This window comes from Azolla caroliniana, unplaced genomic scaffold (assembly GCF_043228905.1).
Source record: "Azolla caroliniana isolate FFs.n. ecotype wild unplaced genomic scaffold, voAzoCaro1.0.p SCAF_22, whole genome shotgun sequence".
Classification (NCBI taxonomy): Eukaryota; Viridiplantae; Streptophyta; class Polypodiopsida; order Salviniales; family Salviniaceae; genus Azolla; species Azolla caroliniana.
In genome coordinates, this window is record NW_028230457.1 from 10,303,209 (window position 1) to 10,323,731 (window position 20,523).

The 20,523-nt window shown below is 45.9% G+C and overlaps 1 protein-coding gene across 1 annotated transcript in view; it reads left to right on the forward strand.

Annotated features, from left to right (window-relative positions):
* LOC147849967 (putative LRR receptor-like serine/threonine-protein kinase At1g67720) overlaps positions 1 to 2,750 on the forward strand; it is a 58,590-nt gene extending 55,840 nt beyond the window's left edge. Inside the window, exons 11-13 of the mRNA XM_087337046.1 lie at positions 2,069 to 2,134; positions 2,255 to 2,437; positions 2,639 to 2,750. Of these exons, the coding sequence (XP_087193172.1) occupies positions 2,069 to 2,134; positions 2,255 to 2,409 (221 nt within the window). The 3' untranslated portion in view covers positions 2,410 to 2,437; positions 2,639 to 2,750. The remainder of the gene's footprint in view (positions 1 to 2,068; positions 2,135 to 2,254; positions 2,438 to 2,638) is intronic.
* Positions 2,751 to 20,523: the final 17,773 nt, after the last annotated feature.

Here is a 20,523-nt window from a genome sequence, read left to right on the forward strand (position 1 = left end):
GCCCAGATATGTCGAAACAAGCGATGACACGACTCATTCAATACAGCATATCGGGAACGTCCCATTCGGAAACGACAGCAAACAAACCTACCTCAAAAAATTCCTACATGTCCCAACCATCACGAAAAACCTGGTCTTAGTCATACTGATTGTCGAACAAGGCATGCAAGTACGATTCAACATTGACGGATGCTTCATTGGAAAAGATCATCGAATCGTAGCTCACGACCGTCGAGAAGGCCGAATGTTTATCCTCGAGTTGAGCAAGGTGAAGTCCACTATGTTTGCTAATGGCATAAAAGTCGAAACTTACTTGAAACTGTGGCACAAGCGAATTGGCCACATCAACCTCTAGAAGCTCGAAAATATGCAATCAAATTGTGTAATGAGTACAATATAGTATCATTTTTGTTGTCAAAAATATATTGTGCCATTCAAAACATCATTTGTTATTAACAAGTATTTGAGTGTTAATATTATCATGTGTAGGTATGAAGGAAACAACTTTTTGTGCCTTGCAACGAATGCTAGTTGCTCGAGCATTCCACCGGTTTCATCAACACCAAAAAATAACACACCATTGATTATTCGAATAGTGTGTGGTGTTTTAGTTGTACTTATTGTGATAATAGTTTTATGCATTTGCGTGTTGAAGAGGCGACTCACTCCTCAACAATCCACAAGTCATAAAAACAGACCTCAACTAAATACAACTAAAACGGATTACCTAGATCATGGTAATGATTATGTCTTTACTTCTATGTCCATATACATCAATAGTTAATCTAGTCCAAGGTAATTTATATCTATGTTTTGTTGTAAATCCTTAAGATGTACCCATTTAAGGCCTAAATCAAGAAAAGTTTAAATCTAAATTAAATGCTTATGATAGAAATTGATAACATGTACCAGGATCTTTAACAATCCTCAATTTCAACATTCTCATAGAACCTAAATTTAATGCCACATATACTTTGATTGTGTCCTTCAAGGTATGCAAACATATTTGTGTTTATCCCATGGATCATGATTTGCCATTAATGAAAGTACTCCATCTCAATCACCAAATTAGCTGACCTTCACTACCATGTCGTGGTAGATTAACATGAGCATTTGTGACCTTCACTACCAATATTTATGTGGAGTTTTTAGGAAGCCAGAGTGCATATGTTCATGTTCCCCAAATCAAACCTAATTACATATGCTCTTTTAATGCTTAAATGAAAAAGAGTAAGTAGCCAAATAATATTTTCTTACAAACATAGTCATTGGTAAAGTATTCTAGTGTTGAATATGAATACCAATTCAGAATTCTTGTCATTTCATCATGAAAGGTTTCATAATTAATAGGATCAATTTACATTTTTTGGAATTTAATTTAACTTTAATCTATTGCTTATAAATGAGCTCATATTTCTTGCATATCTTCTATAGGTGTTAGCCATAGAAGAGTACTTGAAGCTACAAATGTTGCACAAAGCTTTATTTTTGAAGACATTCGAATTGCGACCAACAATTTCCAAAACAATCCTTGGTAAAGGTGGTTTTGGCATTGTATATAAGGGCATTTTGACAAATGGAGTGGTTGTAGCAGTTAAAGTTTTATCCAATGCATCACACCACGGAGTAAACGAATTTCTCAATGAGGTATTTGCAAAAATGAATTTTCGCACATATACACGTCATTCTTGATTCTTGACGTATTACTAGCAATGATGGGAGAATTCCTAGTGAACACTTGCTAATTTGTTGTTTTTCTTAACATTTCGACTATAGGTAACCCTGCTCTCTCGAGTGCATCATAAGAACCTCGTGGACTTGGTAGGATATTTTATTGACAATAAGTTGGTACTTGTTTATGAATATATGTCAGAGGGATCAATTTTTTATGCTCTTTTTGGTAAGTATGATAATAGTTCCACTAAAATTTATCATCATCATATGTACCTAAGGTAATACAATAAGAGATCATGACATTATTTTTTATATTATACATTATGTGTTACTTGATTGTAGTTTTGTGCAAAATAATAACACTTTAAAATGTGTTCCATGCAAAACAATGAAGGCAATACACGGACAATAGCCTTGAAGTGGAGAGAAAGATTGCAAATTTTGTTAGATGTTGCTCAAGGTGATAAATTTTAGTTAAATTAACGTTTAGTCAATAGTATATGTATGAGTGTATGTGTGGATTTATGGTATTTGAAGCTTTTCAAGTATCTAAACTCATCTTAAAAGGTGTTCCTTGTAGGGCTTGCTTATCTACACACCAGGTGCAACTCTTTGATCATCCATAGGGATGTCAAGAGTAGTAACATTTTGTTGACCAAAAAGTTGGAAGGAAAAATGTCTGATTTTGGTATATCAAGGCTACAAGCCATGCCGAGGTCATCTCAACAAGGTTGATCGGTAGCATGGGAAATTTGGATCCTGAGTATGTTTTCATATATTGCCTTTATGCATACAATGTTTTTGAAATTAGCATTTTAAATTATTTAATCTTAATTAGCACAACTATTTGTAGTAGCTTTTGATGCTAGGAGTGAAACTTGAAGTTTTTATCAAGAATGTAGTTTGTGAAACCACAAATTATTTCCCCAAAATCATGACTTCTTTCAATGGCCTTTTAAATTAGGCATGCAATGACATTCAAATTGACAGAAAAAGTTGATGTATATAGTTTTGGGGTAGTTTTGTTCGAAGCTATATGTGGTCAACTTCCTTTAGTAAGAGGCACAGAAACAGGAGATACAAACATTCACATATCCCAATGGGTAACCACTACGAGCAAGACTACTCATATTGGAGCTAGTGAGGGGAATTAAAGAAAGGCCGATTAGTATTAAGTCATATCTTGGGAAAGAATATGATCACAATGAATACGAGAGTATGATAATAATATATTTCTTAATTTCTCTCTTTATTAACAATATAAGTTAATTTTTATTGGGCATGCCTCATCTAAAGTCTTTTGTGGAAGTTGTTCGTCAAGAATTATTATTGCAACCAGATACATGATTGACAAGCAACATCCTTGTTAAAAATGTGATGTTCCTGATGGTTCTCTTGAGGTGAAGATTTTGTATGAACAATAAGATAAAGAGGAAATCAGTGCACGTTTCATCGTGCACTACCACTCCCACACAAACATGTCTAATTTAGCTACCAATGCACTATTAGTTGGCCTTCAGTAGTAGCATGCACTTTAGGATTTGACAAAAGCAAAAACATTTTTGCAAACCAGTATATTGTACAAAAAAATCATGTATTTGACAGAAGGAAAAACCTTTTTGCAAACCAGTATATTGCGAAGTCATTTGGCTGAAACAGCTATTACGGGTTCTGCACGTAGAGGTGTCTAATCGAATGACGATCTATTGTGACAACCTCAGCAGCATCCACCTTGTGAAAAACCCTGTATTCCACGCTCAAACTAAGCACATTGAGGTGCACTACCATTTTTTCCTCGAGTGTGTCCTTTCTCATGAAGTCGAACTGGCGTATGTTCCGACGGGTCGGCAAATTGCTGACATCTTCACCAAGCCCCTGTTGGGAAATCGGTTCCTCCGAATTGGACCCAGTAATGAATGAAGAGGACCTGGTGAGAACCGGAAGACATCCGGAAACGGGAGGAGACCTGGTGAGATCCGGAAGACATCCGGAAACCGGAGGAGAGCCGGTGAGAACCGGAAGAGAAGACATATTTGTAAATATGTTTTGAATAAGCCTATTGAGGCTATATTTGTAAATAGCCCTAAGTCCATATAAGTATAAATATGACAGGGAAACCACTTTAGGTGTGTGTGTGAGTTATTGTTGTCATACAGTTGTACAGAGAGAGCGGGAGAGAGCGGGAGAGAGTGAGATACAGAGTGATACTTTGTTGTAACCGCCGATTGGCGAAGATACAGAGCTCAAGGTCATTGCCTCTGAGACTCTAATTGTACTTTTCTCCTATAGTGATAGTTGGAGTCCGTGAGGTCCCGTGGTTTTTCCCATTTAGGGTTTTCCACGTAAACATCCTGTGTATTTCCTTTGTGTACTTTCCATTTCCCATTTTTGTGCTTCATTCCAAGTGAAGTGTTCAAGACTCAGTTGTGGTCGAGCAATATTCCACGCTATTCTCGTCAATCTGGTATTAGAGCAAACAACACAGGAAATGGAAGAATCGTTCGGCGGCATGTTCAAGCTCACTGGCTCCAACTACTCAATGTGGAAGTCGAAGATGAGAGATATGCTGGTGGTTAAAGATCTTTGGTTGCTGGTTCAGTTCGGGGACAAGAGACCAGTTAAGATCCAAGTCACAATGTGGGAGGTGATGCCCATGAAGACAACGACATACATTCGGTGCTTCATCGACATGAGCTTGTACAACAACTTCAATGAAGAGAGCAAGGTTCATGAACTCTGGGAGAAGATCAGCATCATGTTCCAGAACAAAACCGAACCTCCTTCCGGTTAAGACCACTAATGAGACGGAATGCACCATTGGAGCTGGTGCATACCAATGTGTGTCAAGTGGACACGAAGTCACATGCCAGATCGCAGTACTTCATGGCGTTCATAGATGACCACAGCCGGAAGCTGTGGGTCTCACCATTGAAGACAAAGGATTAGGTGTTATTCTTTCAAGGAGCTCCACGCGAGAGTGGACAGAGAAACCGATCAGAAGCTAAAGGCGGTTCGAGCAGATAACGGAGGAGAATACCGGGGGCAGTTCGAGGAGTACTGGTGGTCGAAGGGAATCCGGCTCGAGTTTATTGTGCCGAAGACGCCGGAACTAAACGGGCTAGCTGAAAGGATGAACCAGTGCATGCTAGCACATGGAAAGTTACCCAAGACGTTTTGGGCTAAGGCACTGACGACGACGACCTATGTGATAAATAGATCACCCTCAGCATCCCTGGAAGGAGACTCACCTCAGAAAGTATGGACTGGCAAAGATATATCTTACCGGCATCTAAAGGTGTTCGGGTTTCTCGCATACGTGCATGTGGCGAAGGACAAGAGAGCAAAGTTGGATCCGAAGTTCCGGCCATGCATATTCCTTGGCTACAATGATGATGAGTTCGGTTATTACATGTGGGATCTGGTCAACAAGAAGGTGCTCTGAAGTCGGGACATAGTCTTCATGGAAGACAGGACCATTGCCGACTGGGAGTCGGAGAAGAAGATGATCAACTTCGGATCATCCAATGAAAACCGGCCTGAGGACACAAGCACCTACCCGGTTGAAAACCGGATGTTAGCCGGCAACCGAATGACACTCGACGAACCGGCCGGATACGGACAGGAAACCGAACCGACCGAAGAAGAAGAAGAAGAAGAAGAAGACACCGGAACCAAACAAGATCCCAAATCGGATTCGGATCGGAACAAACAGAGGAAGCGGTAGTCAGAAACCAAGGACGGGGATATCCTCTCCGGGAGAGAAGAGCCCCTCGGAGATTTTCGGATGCAGAGCATGTGTTGCTAACCGATGAGGGGGAGCCGGAAAGCTTTGAAGAAGCAAAGGGAGACACCCATAGCCGCAAGTGGTTGAGTGCCATGCAAGATGAGATGGATTCCCTGCACGAGAACCACACATATGAATTGGTGGAGTTGCCGAAAGGAAAGAGGGCACTCCGGAACAAGTGGGTGTACAAGTTGAAACCGGGAGATGCTAGAAATCCACCCAAGTATTGTTACCCCTGTAAGAATATACGGGGAGGCATAAGGGTAGGTGTAATGATGTGGTTGATGTATATGTGTAAAGTAAATGAGTGTGTGAGGATGAGTATGTGTATGGACACATGCACAATTATGTGCATGTGTACAAGAATGTGTAATGGTCTTATTTATAACGGTCATGTAACCGTTACATTGGATGTATTATATAAACCCCCTATGGGGTATGTAATGAGATAACCTTTTTTCCCTCTCACATTTGTGTCATTTTCTATTTGTCTTTCTCTCTTGTTTTCCCTCACACGTAACCCCCTTGGGAGGGGGGTGGAGCCATTCTAGGCTTCACCCCCTACCCATTAATAGGTATAAGGCCCGAATCTTGGTGAAGGGCTTCTAGCATAAGAAAGGATTGAACTTCGATGAGATCTTTGCCCCGGTAGTAAAGATGACTTCCATCCGGACAATATTGGGCATAGCGGCAAGCATGGAGCTCGAGGTAGACCAACTGGACGTCAAGACGGCATTTCTACATGGCGACCTCGAAGAAGAAATCTACATACATCAACCGGAAGGATTTGAGAAGAAAGGGAAGGAGCACCTGGTGTGCCGGCTGAAGAAGAACCGGAACCGGCCGGCAAGCAAAACCGGAACCGAAACCGGCAAGCAAACCGGAACCGGAATCGGCAAGCAAACCGGAACCGGCCGGCAAGCAAAACCGGAACCGGAACCGGCAAGCAAACCGGAACCGGTCGGCAAGCAAAACCGGAAACCGGCCGGCAAGCAAAACCGGAACCGGAACCGGCAAGCAAACCGGAACCAGTCGGCAAGCAAAATCGGAACCGGAGCCGACCGGCAAGCAAAATGGAACCGGCTACCGGACGATGTTGGACGCGGACGGACGAAAGATTGGATCATGCAACAAACTAAAGTAAAGTGAAGAGAACTAAAGTAAAGGCCATGTGGACGCAAGCAACTAAAGAAGGGAGTGCATGGAAAAAGTAAAGGTCATGTGGACAGTCACATGCAACCAAAAGAAAAAGCTAGGCAACTAAAAGTAGAGGCCATGCAACAAAAAGTGAAAAGGCTATGATCAAGAGAGAACTCCATTTTTATTCCATTTTTTTTTCCTACACTAGGATAGACTCTCCATATTATCTTAATTTTTCTTGTCCTTCTCAACTCTCTTATCTTAGGGAAGCGATAACACTCAAAAACCCTAATCTTCCCTACGGAAGCCATAATACTCATATAACCTAATCCTAATCTTCCCTACGGAAGCCATATCTCTCAAAACCCCTAATTTTTCTTTTCTATTAATCATAGTAAACCTAAAACTTCTAAATCCCAATCTTGGGACATATTGTAATTTCTTTTTCCTTTGTTAATGAAAATTATTAAATTTCTTCTTTTTGTTAATTGTTAAAAATATAAACGTACACATGTGATTATCCTCTGGTCGGAGGCCCCGGGGTCTTGCCTCAAAGTTCACGTATCCTCGTCGTATTTTCGCGACACCGGTAATGAATGAAGAGGACCCGGTGAGATCCAGAAGAGATACAGAAACCGGAGGAGAGCCCGTGAGAACCGGAAGATAAGACATATCTGTAAATATGTTTTGAGTAAGCCTATTGAGGCTATATTTGTAAATAGCCCTAAGTCCATATAAGTATAAATATGACTTAGGGCAACCACTTCAGGTGTGTGTGAGTTATTGTTGTCATATTGTTGTACAGAGAGAGGGACAGAGAGCGGGAGAGAGTGAGATACAGAGCGATACTCTGTTGTAACCGTTGGTTGGCGAAGATACAGAGCTCGAGGTCGTTGCCTCCGAGACTCTGATTGTACTTTTCTCCTATAGTGATAGTTGGAGTCCGTGGGGTCCTGTGGTTTTTCCCATTTAGGGTTTTCCACGTAAACATCCTGTGTATTTCCTTTGTGTACTTTCCATTTCCCATTTTTGTGTTTCATTCCAAGTGAAGTATTCAAGACTCGGTTGTGGCCGAGCAATATTCCGCGCTATTCTCGTCAGCCCCTTGGTCTCGACAAGTTACTGTGTCGTGCCCTTCGGCTCCGGATCGTTGCGTGAGTCGGGTGGGAACCGCCGAGGTTTTTGACTAGGAGGAAGAGGAATACAACTTAAGGCTAGTTAAGAATAGTGGAAAGAGAAGTAAGATAGCAATCTCGTGAATCCCACGAGTTTAGTGTAATTAAAACAATATTTAGATTATAAGAGCAATTAGATGGCAAAATTCGTGAATCCCACGAATATATTAGATTGATCCAACCTTGTATATTAATCAACAACCTTATACATATTTCTCTCCTCCTTATATAAAGATGGAAGAGGCTAAGCATGGCTTCATGCTTTTTCACCTAAAGTGTCCATGCACACTAAATGTGCATGTGATGCTTTGTCATTTCCTAAATATAGGGCTCATGCACGCTAGATGTGCATGAGTCACTTTTAATGGCACGTGTAAATAAAATATTCACACTCTAAAGAATACATGATTTTTACCTTTTAATAAAGGTATGTGTAAATAAAGGTCTTATACGTATTAAATCTATATTTATAACACTAAAGATAAGTTATTACAATGGTAAAGTTGGGGTTTATCTATGTGGAGGTGCATGGTTCAAATCCTACCCTATGCATGTGATAAATTCTTTTGATATATTATTTATTTATTTATATGTATCTAAAATCGGATATATTATTTTATGGTTTTCACGTAGTGTGTGGAATACACTACGACAACGGCATTTCTCGGTTGAGTTGCGTTTGCGTCACCTCGACACGCTGTCGTGAAGAAAACCGTCCCTTGGCGCAATCAGTGGATAGCGCACATGAATCGGCCCTTCACGTGTGCGCGCTCTTAGTGTATATAATAGAGAATTAGGTACAGAGAGAGATCCGGGGTAGTTAGATTCGGTAGGTAGGAAGTAAATGAGGGAGACGGCTCCCCTCTTGACGCTATAAAGGAGAGGGAGACGCAGGGGGGAAAGGGGCATTATTTTTTTGAGGAGGACGAAGTGTTGTCGGACCGGAATCGAACACTTCTCCTCTGTCTGTTCTCTGTTGCTCGTCTCTGCAGGTTTCGGGAGGCTCGTGCTGCTTCGAGGAACGCCCGTGTGCTTCCGGCAACACCTTCATCCTATCCCCGTTTCGTGCGCAGAAGAACAGGCATCGGCATCTGTTCGCCGGCCTGTTCGGTCGTAGCCGCTCACGTGTTCTGTTGTGTACTTTTTATTCGTTAATATACAAACACTTGTCTCTCCCTGTCTCTGTGTCCATTCGCGTCTTTGTGTTGACGGGCCACGCCCGTGTGTTTCTTTGCTCATACGTGACCGGGCGTCTCTCTCCTTCTCTTTCCCCTCCTATCACCTGCCCTTCGGTTCAAGACCCCGGTGGTCCCACCTCGTTTCTCCACGCATGCGCGTAACAACACGACATCTTTGGTGAACCCGACGTGAAACAGGCGGCAGAGGAGCAAAAGATGAGGGGGTCGGATCTTGCAGAGGCCAGCCATGGCTTCGGCCGTGGACCGAATAGTGAGCGCGCGCGAGGGCACCGGCGCCCTTGACAGGGCTATTAAGGCGATCGTCGGTACGATCGGCCGATTCAGTGGAAAGGATGCCACGAGTTATTTGGCGTCCTACCGGGCGGAGATGTTGATGAGGGATATTCCGGAAGAGAGGTGTCTTGCCGGATTCCCTCGAGTGGCGATGTCGGGCATCCATGCAGAGGTGCTCGAGGTTCGGGCAAAGAGCCGGACCTGGGAAGAGTTCGAAGGACGGCTCCTGGAGAAATACGGGCTGGATGACGCGCTTCGACTTTCGAAACGGAGCTTCATGGAGTGGGTGGAGTCCCCCAACAAAGGAAGAAATGCGTCGGTACTCCTCCGGGAGTTTGAGGAACGCTTTGCGCGCCTTTCGGCGCTCGATCGGACTGTTATGGACACAAGTCGTGTCCTACTGTTTGTCAAATCGGTTGACACACGGGATCGGGGGCAAGTTGGCTGCTTACTGGAAACCGAAGATGGGCTGACGACCGACTGGGCTGCGGTAAAGAGAGTCTGCGGCCGTTTTGACAAACGGTGGGAGTGGGCTGATATAGAGGCGACCGGGGCGGGACCAATCGCAACAAGGAAGCTCGAACCAATACCGCAGGCACGAAGGGAAGAGACCCGGGAGTGGCTCGAAACCGGTTCGTCTTCGACCGGCGTGATCAAAGGTTCGTCCGTGGGAATGGCTCTGGAGGAGTTGACACGAGCGGTAAAGGATCTCCAAATCGCCCAGGTTCGGAGGGAAGGCGGCGATCAGGCTCGTGACTGACGACCTCCGGCAGGGAGTAGGTGCATGTGGTGCGACGAGGTCGGCCACATCCGGAAAGACTACGGGGACTTTATGGAGGCTTTGAGAAGCCGGGTAGTGTACCTGTGGGAAGGTCGGGTGCACGTCAGCGATACCCGGAGGGCCCTGAACCGAAACGACGGGAGAGGAGGAATGAAAAGGCTGATGGAAGAGGCGGCAGCCCGGCACGTGGAGACCGTCCACTACTCAGCGTCAGCCAGTATTCGGGTCGGGGGCAGCGGGGCCCGGAAGGAGAGCAAAGCCGAATTCTGGCCGACGGTGCTGGAAGGCCTCACCGGTGCCCGACTGAAGAGAGACGAGGCGGACCGCGCGGAGAAGCGGGTCCAGGAGGTAACCGGGTGGAGTGACCCGGTCGAAGAAAAGACGGGTTTCGTCGAAGCAGCTTGCCAGAACTACGAGGCTCTGGTTGAAGACAAACGGGTAGGTAAAAACGGAGGGGCCGGACCCTCACAGAGATACGAAACCCGATTCGGGCCGAAACGGAACGAGGCCGGCGAGTCCAGTCCCCGGGATAACCACAAGAAGGGCGGATACCGGTTGGGCACGGAGATCGAAAGGACCACGGACCTACGAAAGGTCCTGGAAGAACGAATCCTCGACAGCAAGGTGGAACTGCCGTTGCGAGAGGTGCTCGGGATAGCCAAGAAGGAGTTCCACAACTCCATCGTGGACTTGGTGAAGAGGAAGAGGCTGTCGACGGAGGTAGAACCGGACAAGCCGGTGGAAGTGCGGACGGCGCACATAGAGGACATGGCGGTGGAAGACGAGTGGGCGGAGAGCCACTATTCAAGGCCACACTAGGCCCGAGTGACCACGGAAACCCCGGTGAAAATCAGAGATGTTCAGGAACCGGTGGTGGCACTGGTGGACCATGGTTCGGAAATAAACCTGATGTCCATGGACTTCTACAAAAAGGGGAAGTGGCCGATCAACACTAAGCACGGGTGGAAGATACGGGCGGCGACGCGCGCCACCGAGGAACTACACGGGGCCTGCCCAAACGTGCGAGTCAAGATCAGGGACGTCGAAATAGACTAGCACTTCTTTGTGCAGGAAACGTCCTCGCACCCGGTCATTCTAGGGGAACCATACATTACGGCGGCGCGAATGGAGACCAAGGTGCTAGACAACGGGTCGGCTTACGCGAGGGTCAAGAGCCAGGACGGGCGTCATTCGGTCCTGTTCCTGACGGTACGACCCAACCACGAGTCCCTCGGTGGTGAGAACCGAGAGGATTTTTAGAGAGGGCTGCCAAGGCGTGGGGCCGCGACAGTCCAGACACTCCGGGAAAACCCCACAAATGTACGATAAAATCGAAACCAAAGAAGCCTTGTACCATAAGAAGGAAGTTTTGTTTCTCCAACAATGGAGGGTGTATGATAGTCGGCGTCGTAGGTCGAGAAAAGACAAGGGCAGAAGAGCGACTTCGGGCGTGTGGAGTTCTCGGGCCCAGCGAGGAAATCAACGGAGCCATGGAGGCGGTCTCCTTCGACGATACCTTGGGAATACTGCGAGAGGTGGTCGGAGAGGGCCTTAAAGAAGACCGGACGATACCGGTTTGCTCAGAAGAGATGTATGGAGTCATCGCGGACTTCAGTCGGGGGCTCGAGTCGGATCGGACGGCCCGGGTTAACACAAAGTACAAGACTGTGGACCGGAAGGTAAGGCCAGTCGCAGCACCCTTACCGGAGGGCAGCGAGTTGCGAATCGAAGGGGTCGCGTCGGACCCCAGTTTACGTGATCCGGCCTGCATAGGACACACCTTCACCGACAAAACGCTACGGGAGCTCAAAATCGGTGGGGGCGGGTTCCTACTGCCGGTGGAAGAAGACCGGTTTCGGAGAATGCACGGAAGGCACGGGAAAGCCTTCGCATTCTCGCCGGAAGAAATCGGGTGCGTAGACCCGATGGTCGTGAAGCCGATGGTTATATTCACGGTACCGCATGTACCATGGAATTTGAAGCCAATTTCGGTACCAAGAGCTCACATCCCGGAGCTGATGGAGCTATTGAGGCAGAAAGTCGATATGGGCATCCTCGAACCGTCGAGTGCCCCGTACTCGAACCGGTGGTTTACTGTACCGAAGAAGAACGGGACGTTGCGCTTCATTCAAGACCTGCAGCCGGTCAACCGAGTGACCATTCGGAACGCAGGAATCGGACCAACGATAGACGAGTTCGCGGAAGCCTTCGCTGGAAGGTCGATCTACTCGGTCGGTGATCTATACTCGGGGTACAATCAGTTCCAACTAGCCGTAGAGAGCAGAGACATTACGACGATGCGGACTCCTCTCGGCCTAGTGCGGATGTGCACCCTGCCGCAAGGAGGGACGAACTCAGTGGCCCACATGGTGAATGCGATGAACAAGGTGCTGAGGGATTGTATCCCGGACGTCACCATGCCATTCTTGGACGACATCCCGATCAAGGGATGTCCGGTGGAGGAAAGGGACGAAACGATCGGACCGGACGGATGCCAGAAATTCGTGACGACACACATTGACGACTGCGAGAGGGTGTTGTAGAGGCTAGAGGACGCGAGGCTCACCTTCTCGGGGGAAAAATCGGCCTTCGGGCAATCAGAGATCATGGTCGTCGGACATCTATGCAGACCGTATGGCCAGAAACCGTCTCCAGCAAAGGTAGAAGCCATCTCCGCAATGAAGCCCGAATGTAACTCGGTCACAAAGGTACGGAGGTTCTTGGGAGCATGCGCGTTCTACCACATATGGATCCCGCATTATGCCCACGTTGCCGAGCCGCTATATGGGTTGCTAAAAAAGGGGCGAAAATTCGAGTGGCGAGACGAGCATACGGAGTCGGTAGAAAGGTGAAGGAGGCTCTTGCTGCGGCTCCGGCACTCCGGAAGGTTGTCTACGAGAAAGGCACCCCCATCTACATAACGGTAGATACAAGTCCGACCGGGATCGGATGGGTCGTCAACCAAGAAGATGCGGACGGTATTCGGTTCCCGATCCGGTTCGGCGCGAAGGTCCTCAGCGAGCGACAGCGAGGTTACGCCCAGGTTAAACGCGAACTCTGGGGTATCGTTTCGGCGGTAAAGGCCGATAAAGACTATCTGATCGGGACAGAGGTAATTATCGAGACGGACTGCCTGCCGATCCTCAGCATGGTTCCCGGATGCGCAACCCCGGACCTGGCAATGCTCAGGTAGATAGCGTACATCAAGTCCCTGGATCCGGAAATACGACACATTTCCGGGAAAGACAATGCCATGGCTGACATGCTTTCGAGGGCGAGATTCAACGACGAGGGCGGCATGGTTTCGGAGGACGAGGAAGTCAGCGTAGACTTCTTCGAGGCGGCTTACGTAACAACCGAGGGGGGAAGCACTCCGGTGCTCAACGATTTCAACGAGAGCAAGTACGACGGGGAGTGGCTGCAGATTGGGGGATTCTTAAGGACAATGATGCCAGACGCATCGTGGACAAGGGACGAGGCCAACCGGATCCGGAAGAAAGCGTACCGGTTCTTTCTCTGGGACGGATACTTGTGGAAGCACCCAAAGAAGAGGGACGGCATCCCGCTCCGAGTAGTGGCGATGAAGGAGGAACAGGAGGAATTGCTGAAAGCCTACCACGACAGCCCCTGGGCTGGGCACCGTGGGACGTGGGCCACATTTGAGAAACTAAAGGGGAAGTACTGGTGGCCGGGACTGTACCGGGACGTGCATCGGTTCGTGACAACTTGTGAGAGCTGTCAGATGCACTCCATAGTCAGACATCGGGACGAGCTTCACCCCACTTACCCTCCGGCCATCCACTTCAAATGGATGGTAGATTTGGTGACGATGCCGATGGGCATAGGGCAGATGCGATATCTGGTGCTGGCCCGGGAGGACCTGACGAATCAGGTGGAAGGCCGAGCCCTGCAGAACAAAACGACCGCGGCCGTGTGTCGGTTCCTGATCGAGGACGTGATATGCCGGTACGGGTGCGTCGGAAAGATCGTGGCTGACCGCGGGGAGTTGGACGCCGAAGAAGCCGAGGAGCTGTTCAACCGGTTAGGGGTCAAGCTCTCGCTCACCACAGCGTACAATCCAGAGGCAAACGGGAAGGTAGAGCGCGGGCACGGGCCAATCGTCAAAGCGCTAGTCCGGGCATGCGGAGGCCAGGTCGGGAACTGGCCACGGCTGTTACCTTATGCCTTGTGAGCGGACCGGACAACGCACAGTTCGGTGACCGGGTTCATGCCGTCAGAGCTCATGTTCGGACAGAAGCCGATCATGCCAATGGAACGGACGATCTCCTCCTGGGAGACAGTAGACTGGAGTGACGAAATGAGTCGGGAAGAACTTCTAGCGGCGCATATACGGCAGCTCGAGCGGAGGCCAGAGGACGTGGAACAAGCGGCGGAGAGACTTCGGACGGCGAGGATGAAGAACAAAGCCCGGTTCGACCGAACGCACCGGCTCAGACCGAAGAGAATCGAGGAAGGCGACTGGGTGCTAGTCTACGACAGCAGCCTCGACAACCAGCACCGAGCAACACGGAAGTTTGCAAAGCGGTGGTTCGGGCCTTACGTGGTAACGGGCGCCAACGACAACGGGACGTATCACCTGGCGGAACTCGACGGTACGAGGATGGCGATACCAGTGGCGGGAAAGCGGATCAAAGCGTTCAAGAAGCGCCACGACGGCGAACCGGATCTAAGAGGCCTGGACAACAACTATGATCAGTCCGAGGCGGAGGACGAACAGATGGACAAGGAACCGGAACCCGGGCCGTTTTTCTCCAACCAGAACCCGATTTTGGCGCATACCGGTGGATGCGCGGTTAGGTGGGGGCGGATGTCGTGAAGAAAACCGTCCCTTGGCGCAATCGGTGGATAGCGCACATGAACCGGCCCTTCACGGGTGCGCGCTCTTAGTGTATATAATAGAGAATTAGGTACAGAGAGAGATCCGGGGTAGTTAGATTCGGTAGGTAGGAAGTAAATGAGGGAGACAGCTCCCCTCTTGACGCTATAAAGGAGAGGGAGACGCAGGGGGGAAAGGGGCATTATTTTTTTGAGGAGGACGAAGTGTTGTCGGACTGGAATCGAACGCTTCTCCTCTGTCTGTTCTCTGTTGCTCTTCTCTACAGGTTTCGGGAGGCTCGTGCTGCTTCGAGGAACGCCCGTGTGCTTCCGGCAACACCTCCATCCTATCCTCGTTTCGTGCGCAGACGAACAGGCATCGGCATCTGTTCGCCGGCCTGTTCGGTCGTAGCCGCTCACGTGTTCTGTTGTGTACTTGTTATTCGTTAATATACAAACACTTGTCTCTCCCTGTCTCTGTGTCCATTCACGTCTTTGTGTTGACGGGCCACGCCCCTGTGTTTCTTTGCTCATACGTGACCGGGCGTCTCTCTCCTTCTCTTTCCCCTTCTATCACCTGCCCTTCGGTTCAAGACCCTGGTGGTCCCGCCTCGTTTCTCCACGCACGCCGAACTTGAGTGGGAGACAGGAACAAGAACAAGAGCGTGAAAGGAGCGGTAGTAACCGCGATGCCCAATTCATCTCCTGTGTATTTTTTACCAAACTGTCGTACTTCCAAACCGTGTACTCAGTGTCTTACACATACGCTTCCGCACACGTATTCTTTTACAAAGTGGATCTATTGTATGTAAGTACAAATCAGCAAGTTGCTGATATTCTTATGACGGGCGAAGGTTGGCCCTTTTTCGGTCTTTCCAGTTCTGGCTCCTTCTGATCCTTCATCGTAGTACGACCGCTGCAGATTTTCGTGTTCGACTTTGCCATATCCGGACTTTTCCGAACCCGTACATTTCTTCCAACACTTGCTCTCCCGGTGGTCTTTCTTGCCACAGTACCAACATTCCATTTCGGCCTTTGCTTGTAGTTTCCGACGCCGATTTGACTCCCCCTGTTTCCGGAGGGTCCGGAATTGTTGTAGGCATTTCGATTATGCCTTCAGTTTTGTTCCTATCGGGTTCCTCCATTGCGTGCTGACCTGCCTCGTCCACACGACCATGGGGTCTATCCTCCTTCGTGTACAACATCTTATTATTGGTGTATGTGCTCGTCAACGCACCTATATGGTTCTCTTCAACGAGAAGCATTGATTGCAACTCGAAGAATGACAACATACTCTCCCTCGTGCAGAACACCATCTGGAATGGTCCAAACTTAGATGCCAACCCACCGAGATAGACCTGCACCATTTTTTCCTCCTCAACATACACGTTGATGGAGGTGAGAGAGTCGCAGATGTCTTTGGTCCGGGAGGTGTAATCATCCACCGACATGTCTCTTTGTCGGACGTTGCTCAGCTCCTGTCATAGTTGTAGCTTTCAGGCCGTGGTGCTTGCGGCGAATATTTTCTTCAGATTTCCCCAAGACTCCTTTGACGTCTTAGTGTCCCGGATGTAGCTCAGTAACTAATCACTAACATTGGATGTGAAGCAGTAGAGAACTCTACTTGCCGACTGTTCCCAAGCCGGAAAATCCTTGTGTGTCGAATCCGGTGCTACATCATTTACTCCTTCGACATAACTCCAATACCCATGCCCTAGCAGATACTGGTGCATCTTGTATGAACAAGATGCTTAGTTTCTCCTATCGAGCTTCTCCGTTGGAAGCGAGCTTCCCATATCTCAGTTCATTTCTCTACTTGTTTGTTCTTACCTGTTGAGATACAAGCTCAACGTTGGGTGCGTAAACGGGCGCGTAACCTAGTGCGTAGACTGGGTGTGTAAAACCATACGCACAAAGGCCGTAACGGTGAGTAAAACGAGAGGCCGTTAGAGCGTTATTCCTCGTAAGGAATAATTTTGGGAGTTAGTGTAGGAAGCTCATTAATGAGCATTGAAGTACGTGTCAGTACTTTGATAGTACTTTTGTCTGTCCGTAAGGACTTGTATAAAAAGCGGTGATTGAGTGCATCTTGTATAGAGTGACAGAGAGTTATTTTTGAATCTAAGTTCTTGTGTTCTGCTCACACACACTCTCTCTCTCTCTCATTCTCTCTCTCTCCTGCATATGTTGTGTTGTGTTCAAGCTCTCCATTAAACCTTCTCTTTCTGTTACACGGTTGTGTCTGTTACACTTCCGCATACACTATTCTTTTACATTACTGGGTGTTAGGTCTTGGTAACTTTGTGTTCTTGAGCTCTTGTCAGCAGCAAAGGATGTTCAACCCTCACACTCCAATACCATGTAAAGATGAATATGCGAAAGTTAAACAAACCTCAACCAGCTCGGCAAGATAGCAACAGAAAGCACAAAGAATGGAATACACAGAGTAGGTGAGTGAGAGAGAGAGAGAGAGAGAGAGAGAGAGAGACAACGAGCAAGGCAAAATATCTCTATATCAAAATACTCTAAAAACTCTATACATATAATGTGCTCTGTGAGCATTTTTATACAAGTCCTTCAAGGACTGACAAGTACTTCAATGCTCGACACTAACTCCTAAGAATATGCCTACATACTAGGCTAGGATTGTAGACCTCTAACGGCCTACCGGTTACACTCAAATTTGGACACCGATCCGGCTCTTGTCTTATTCAGCCAATATGGATCATGTTGAGCTTGATCGCTCAACAAATATGAATATCAATTCAGAGTTCTTGTCATTCCATCATGAAAGGTTTCATAATTTATAGGATCATAGGGTCAATTTACAATATCACAAATCCATAATGATTTGGAATTTAATTTAACTTTAATCTAATGCTTATAAGTGAGATCATATTTCCTGCATATTTTGTATATCTGTTAGCCATAGAAGAGTACTTGAAGCTACAAATGTTGCACAAAGCTTTAGTTTTGAAGACGTTTGAATTGCGACCAACAATTTCAAAAAAATCCTTGGTAAAGGTGGTTTTGGCATTGTATATAAGGGCATTTTGGAAAATGGAGTGGTTGTATCAGTTAAAGTTTTATCCACTGCATCACACCAAGGAGTAGAAGAATTTCTTAATGAGGTATTTGCAAAAATGAATTGAGGTGCGGTTTCATCATATATGAGAGCTCGTAATGGAGAAGAAGCTTGAAGTCCAGAAGATCGACACCGAGGCGAATATCACTGATTGCCTGAGAAGCTACTCCTAGATCAACGCTTCAGAACACTGAGGACAATGGTGCAACTACAACAAGCGATTGAGTAGAAAGAAGCTAAATGAACGACAACAAAAGGGAAGATGAAGACCGACCCGGTTGGGCAAACCAAGAAGGCAAAATCCAAAGACTCAGAATACGGATGAAGATGCAACATTGAGCAAGGATGTTGACTAGAGAGAAAACGATCGACATACAAGCAAATCCAAAGACACACCGAAGATCCAGTGAGGAGCTCGGGAGCTAGCACAAGCGGGAAGCAGATCGAGTAAAGACCAAGAGTCGGAATCACATGAGTCCATTTGAGCAAACGAGTCAACGCGGAGGTAAATTGATCTGAACAAGTCAATCAAACTGACTCAGACATGCCGACCCAGACAACATACAATCCAAAAGATCAGTCAAATTAGGCTAGACACCGACCTTACCTTTGTTGGTTCGACCGAGTGCCGATAGTCTTGTGTGTATACTTGTAACTATAGATTAGATTTGTAATCTAGGTTCACGGGGGAGATAACCCCAATTATTTATATACATAGGAAACAGTAGACCTTTTACAGGGGAGTTTGTTAGCATAAATGGCCAACTCCTTCCATTTTTTATCGTTCGTGTGAACACATTCTCTAGTTAGGGCTTGAGTACATAAGCTCAAAGCTAACATTGTAAAGGTCTTGGAGTGAAAAGAGTTACAGATAAGAGCATAAGAGAGAACTTCCATTGAAGCTTAACCTGTGCCTATCTTCTACCTTCCTTCTCTTTGTTGCATATCTGTGTTGTTTATTGTACACATCTTACCTTGCAGGTCCTTATCATATTCTTCATCTAACATATTACAACATGTAATAAAAATACGTCATACTTTCAATTGGATCATTTAATCTTGGTCCTTAGAATATGGTTTTAGAACCACTTTGCACAACTGTCTTAGGGCATGGTAAAGAGTATCATGTGCAACTAACAAGTAGAAAGAGCGCTATTATCTAATATAAAATCATCTTAGTAAATACTAGCTCAAAGAAAACATCTCTGGTTACTATGATATGAAATAACATTTGTTTGATATGAGAATTTAATAGTCCCAAGGATAATCTCTTGAGTTCTACAAATTGATAACGATTATGCAATAATCCTAGGTGTGAATACAAGGGCATACCATGTCATGTATAAGCAATATATGTACATATCATTTACATTGTTATTATTTAGGCTACCTAAAAAATGTCAACTTGATCACTTTGTGGCAACCCACCTTCAATTGGATGGATTTTTGGCATTATGATCCATTTGGATATTTAGTCAACAACCTATTATTGACTTTCATTTCTTCGAATTCTCTTTGAGATAATGTCTTTATGGTTGTATGGAGACTGAGCCTCCTTATCGTTTATCCAAAGTTGCGTTACATGGGCATTCTCAAATATTCCCATTCTCCAAGGAATTTATAGAGGCATCATGAAGCAAGTGTCATATTAATAAATTGTATGTTTTGAACTCTTTTTCCTTCACTTGCAAGTTGCATCTATATCTTACGATCTATATAATTGCTAGAATGTTTGCTAGTATTTTTGGCGCCCATGTATGAATATCGAAGTTCATGGCTTTGCAATTTAATGATATTCTGAAAATTTGAGCAGTCCTATGGAAGTGCCAAAACTTTTAAGCATTACTCTTGGCGTAAAGGAGTACATTCACTGTCATTGCATTAATAACATAACACAATGTCATTGCCAAAAAATTAAATCACTTCTTCTTTTGTAAACCATCATTGCAAATCTCAATTTAACTATTAAGCGTCACATTTATTTCTACTGGAACTTGGTATGGAAATATAGGAGAGACAAAGCAAGAAGTATGTATATTATATAAAAGTTTGCTAACAAGGGATGTATATTTGATATAAATAAAAGGGAAAAGTACCAGGATACCCCTGGAAGTTCGTATATTTACCAGAATGCCCCTGGAAGTTCCAAATTTACCAAACTACCCCTATGTCCAAAAATTTACACTTTATAAAGTAATTATACACTCAAATCTTTGCTAAATAGGGCTTGTAGATTTGAGTGTATAATTACTTTATAAAGTGTAAATTTTTGGACATAGGGGTAGTTTGGTAAATTTGGAACTTCCAGGGATATCCTGGTACTTTTCCCTAAATAAAACATTAAAGTTACTAGTGCAATTAATTGTTTTTGTGTTTCTTTACAGTTATACTATGGGAGACAATGATGGGTAAAATAAGCAATGTCAATTATATACAACAACTTGAGATGCTACGATTATTATAAACAATATCATTTTATGAGTTTCATACTCCTTGTCTATCAACTATGTATAGCAGCAAATCAGTGTAAACAAATGTAAACATCCTCGTATTTTATATCAATGTATAAAGAAAGT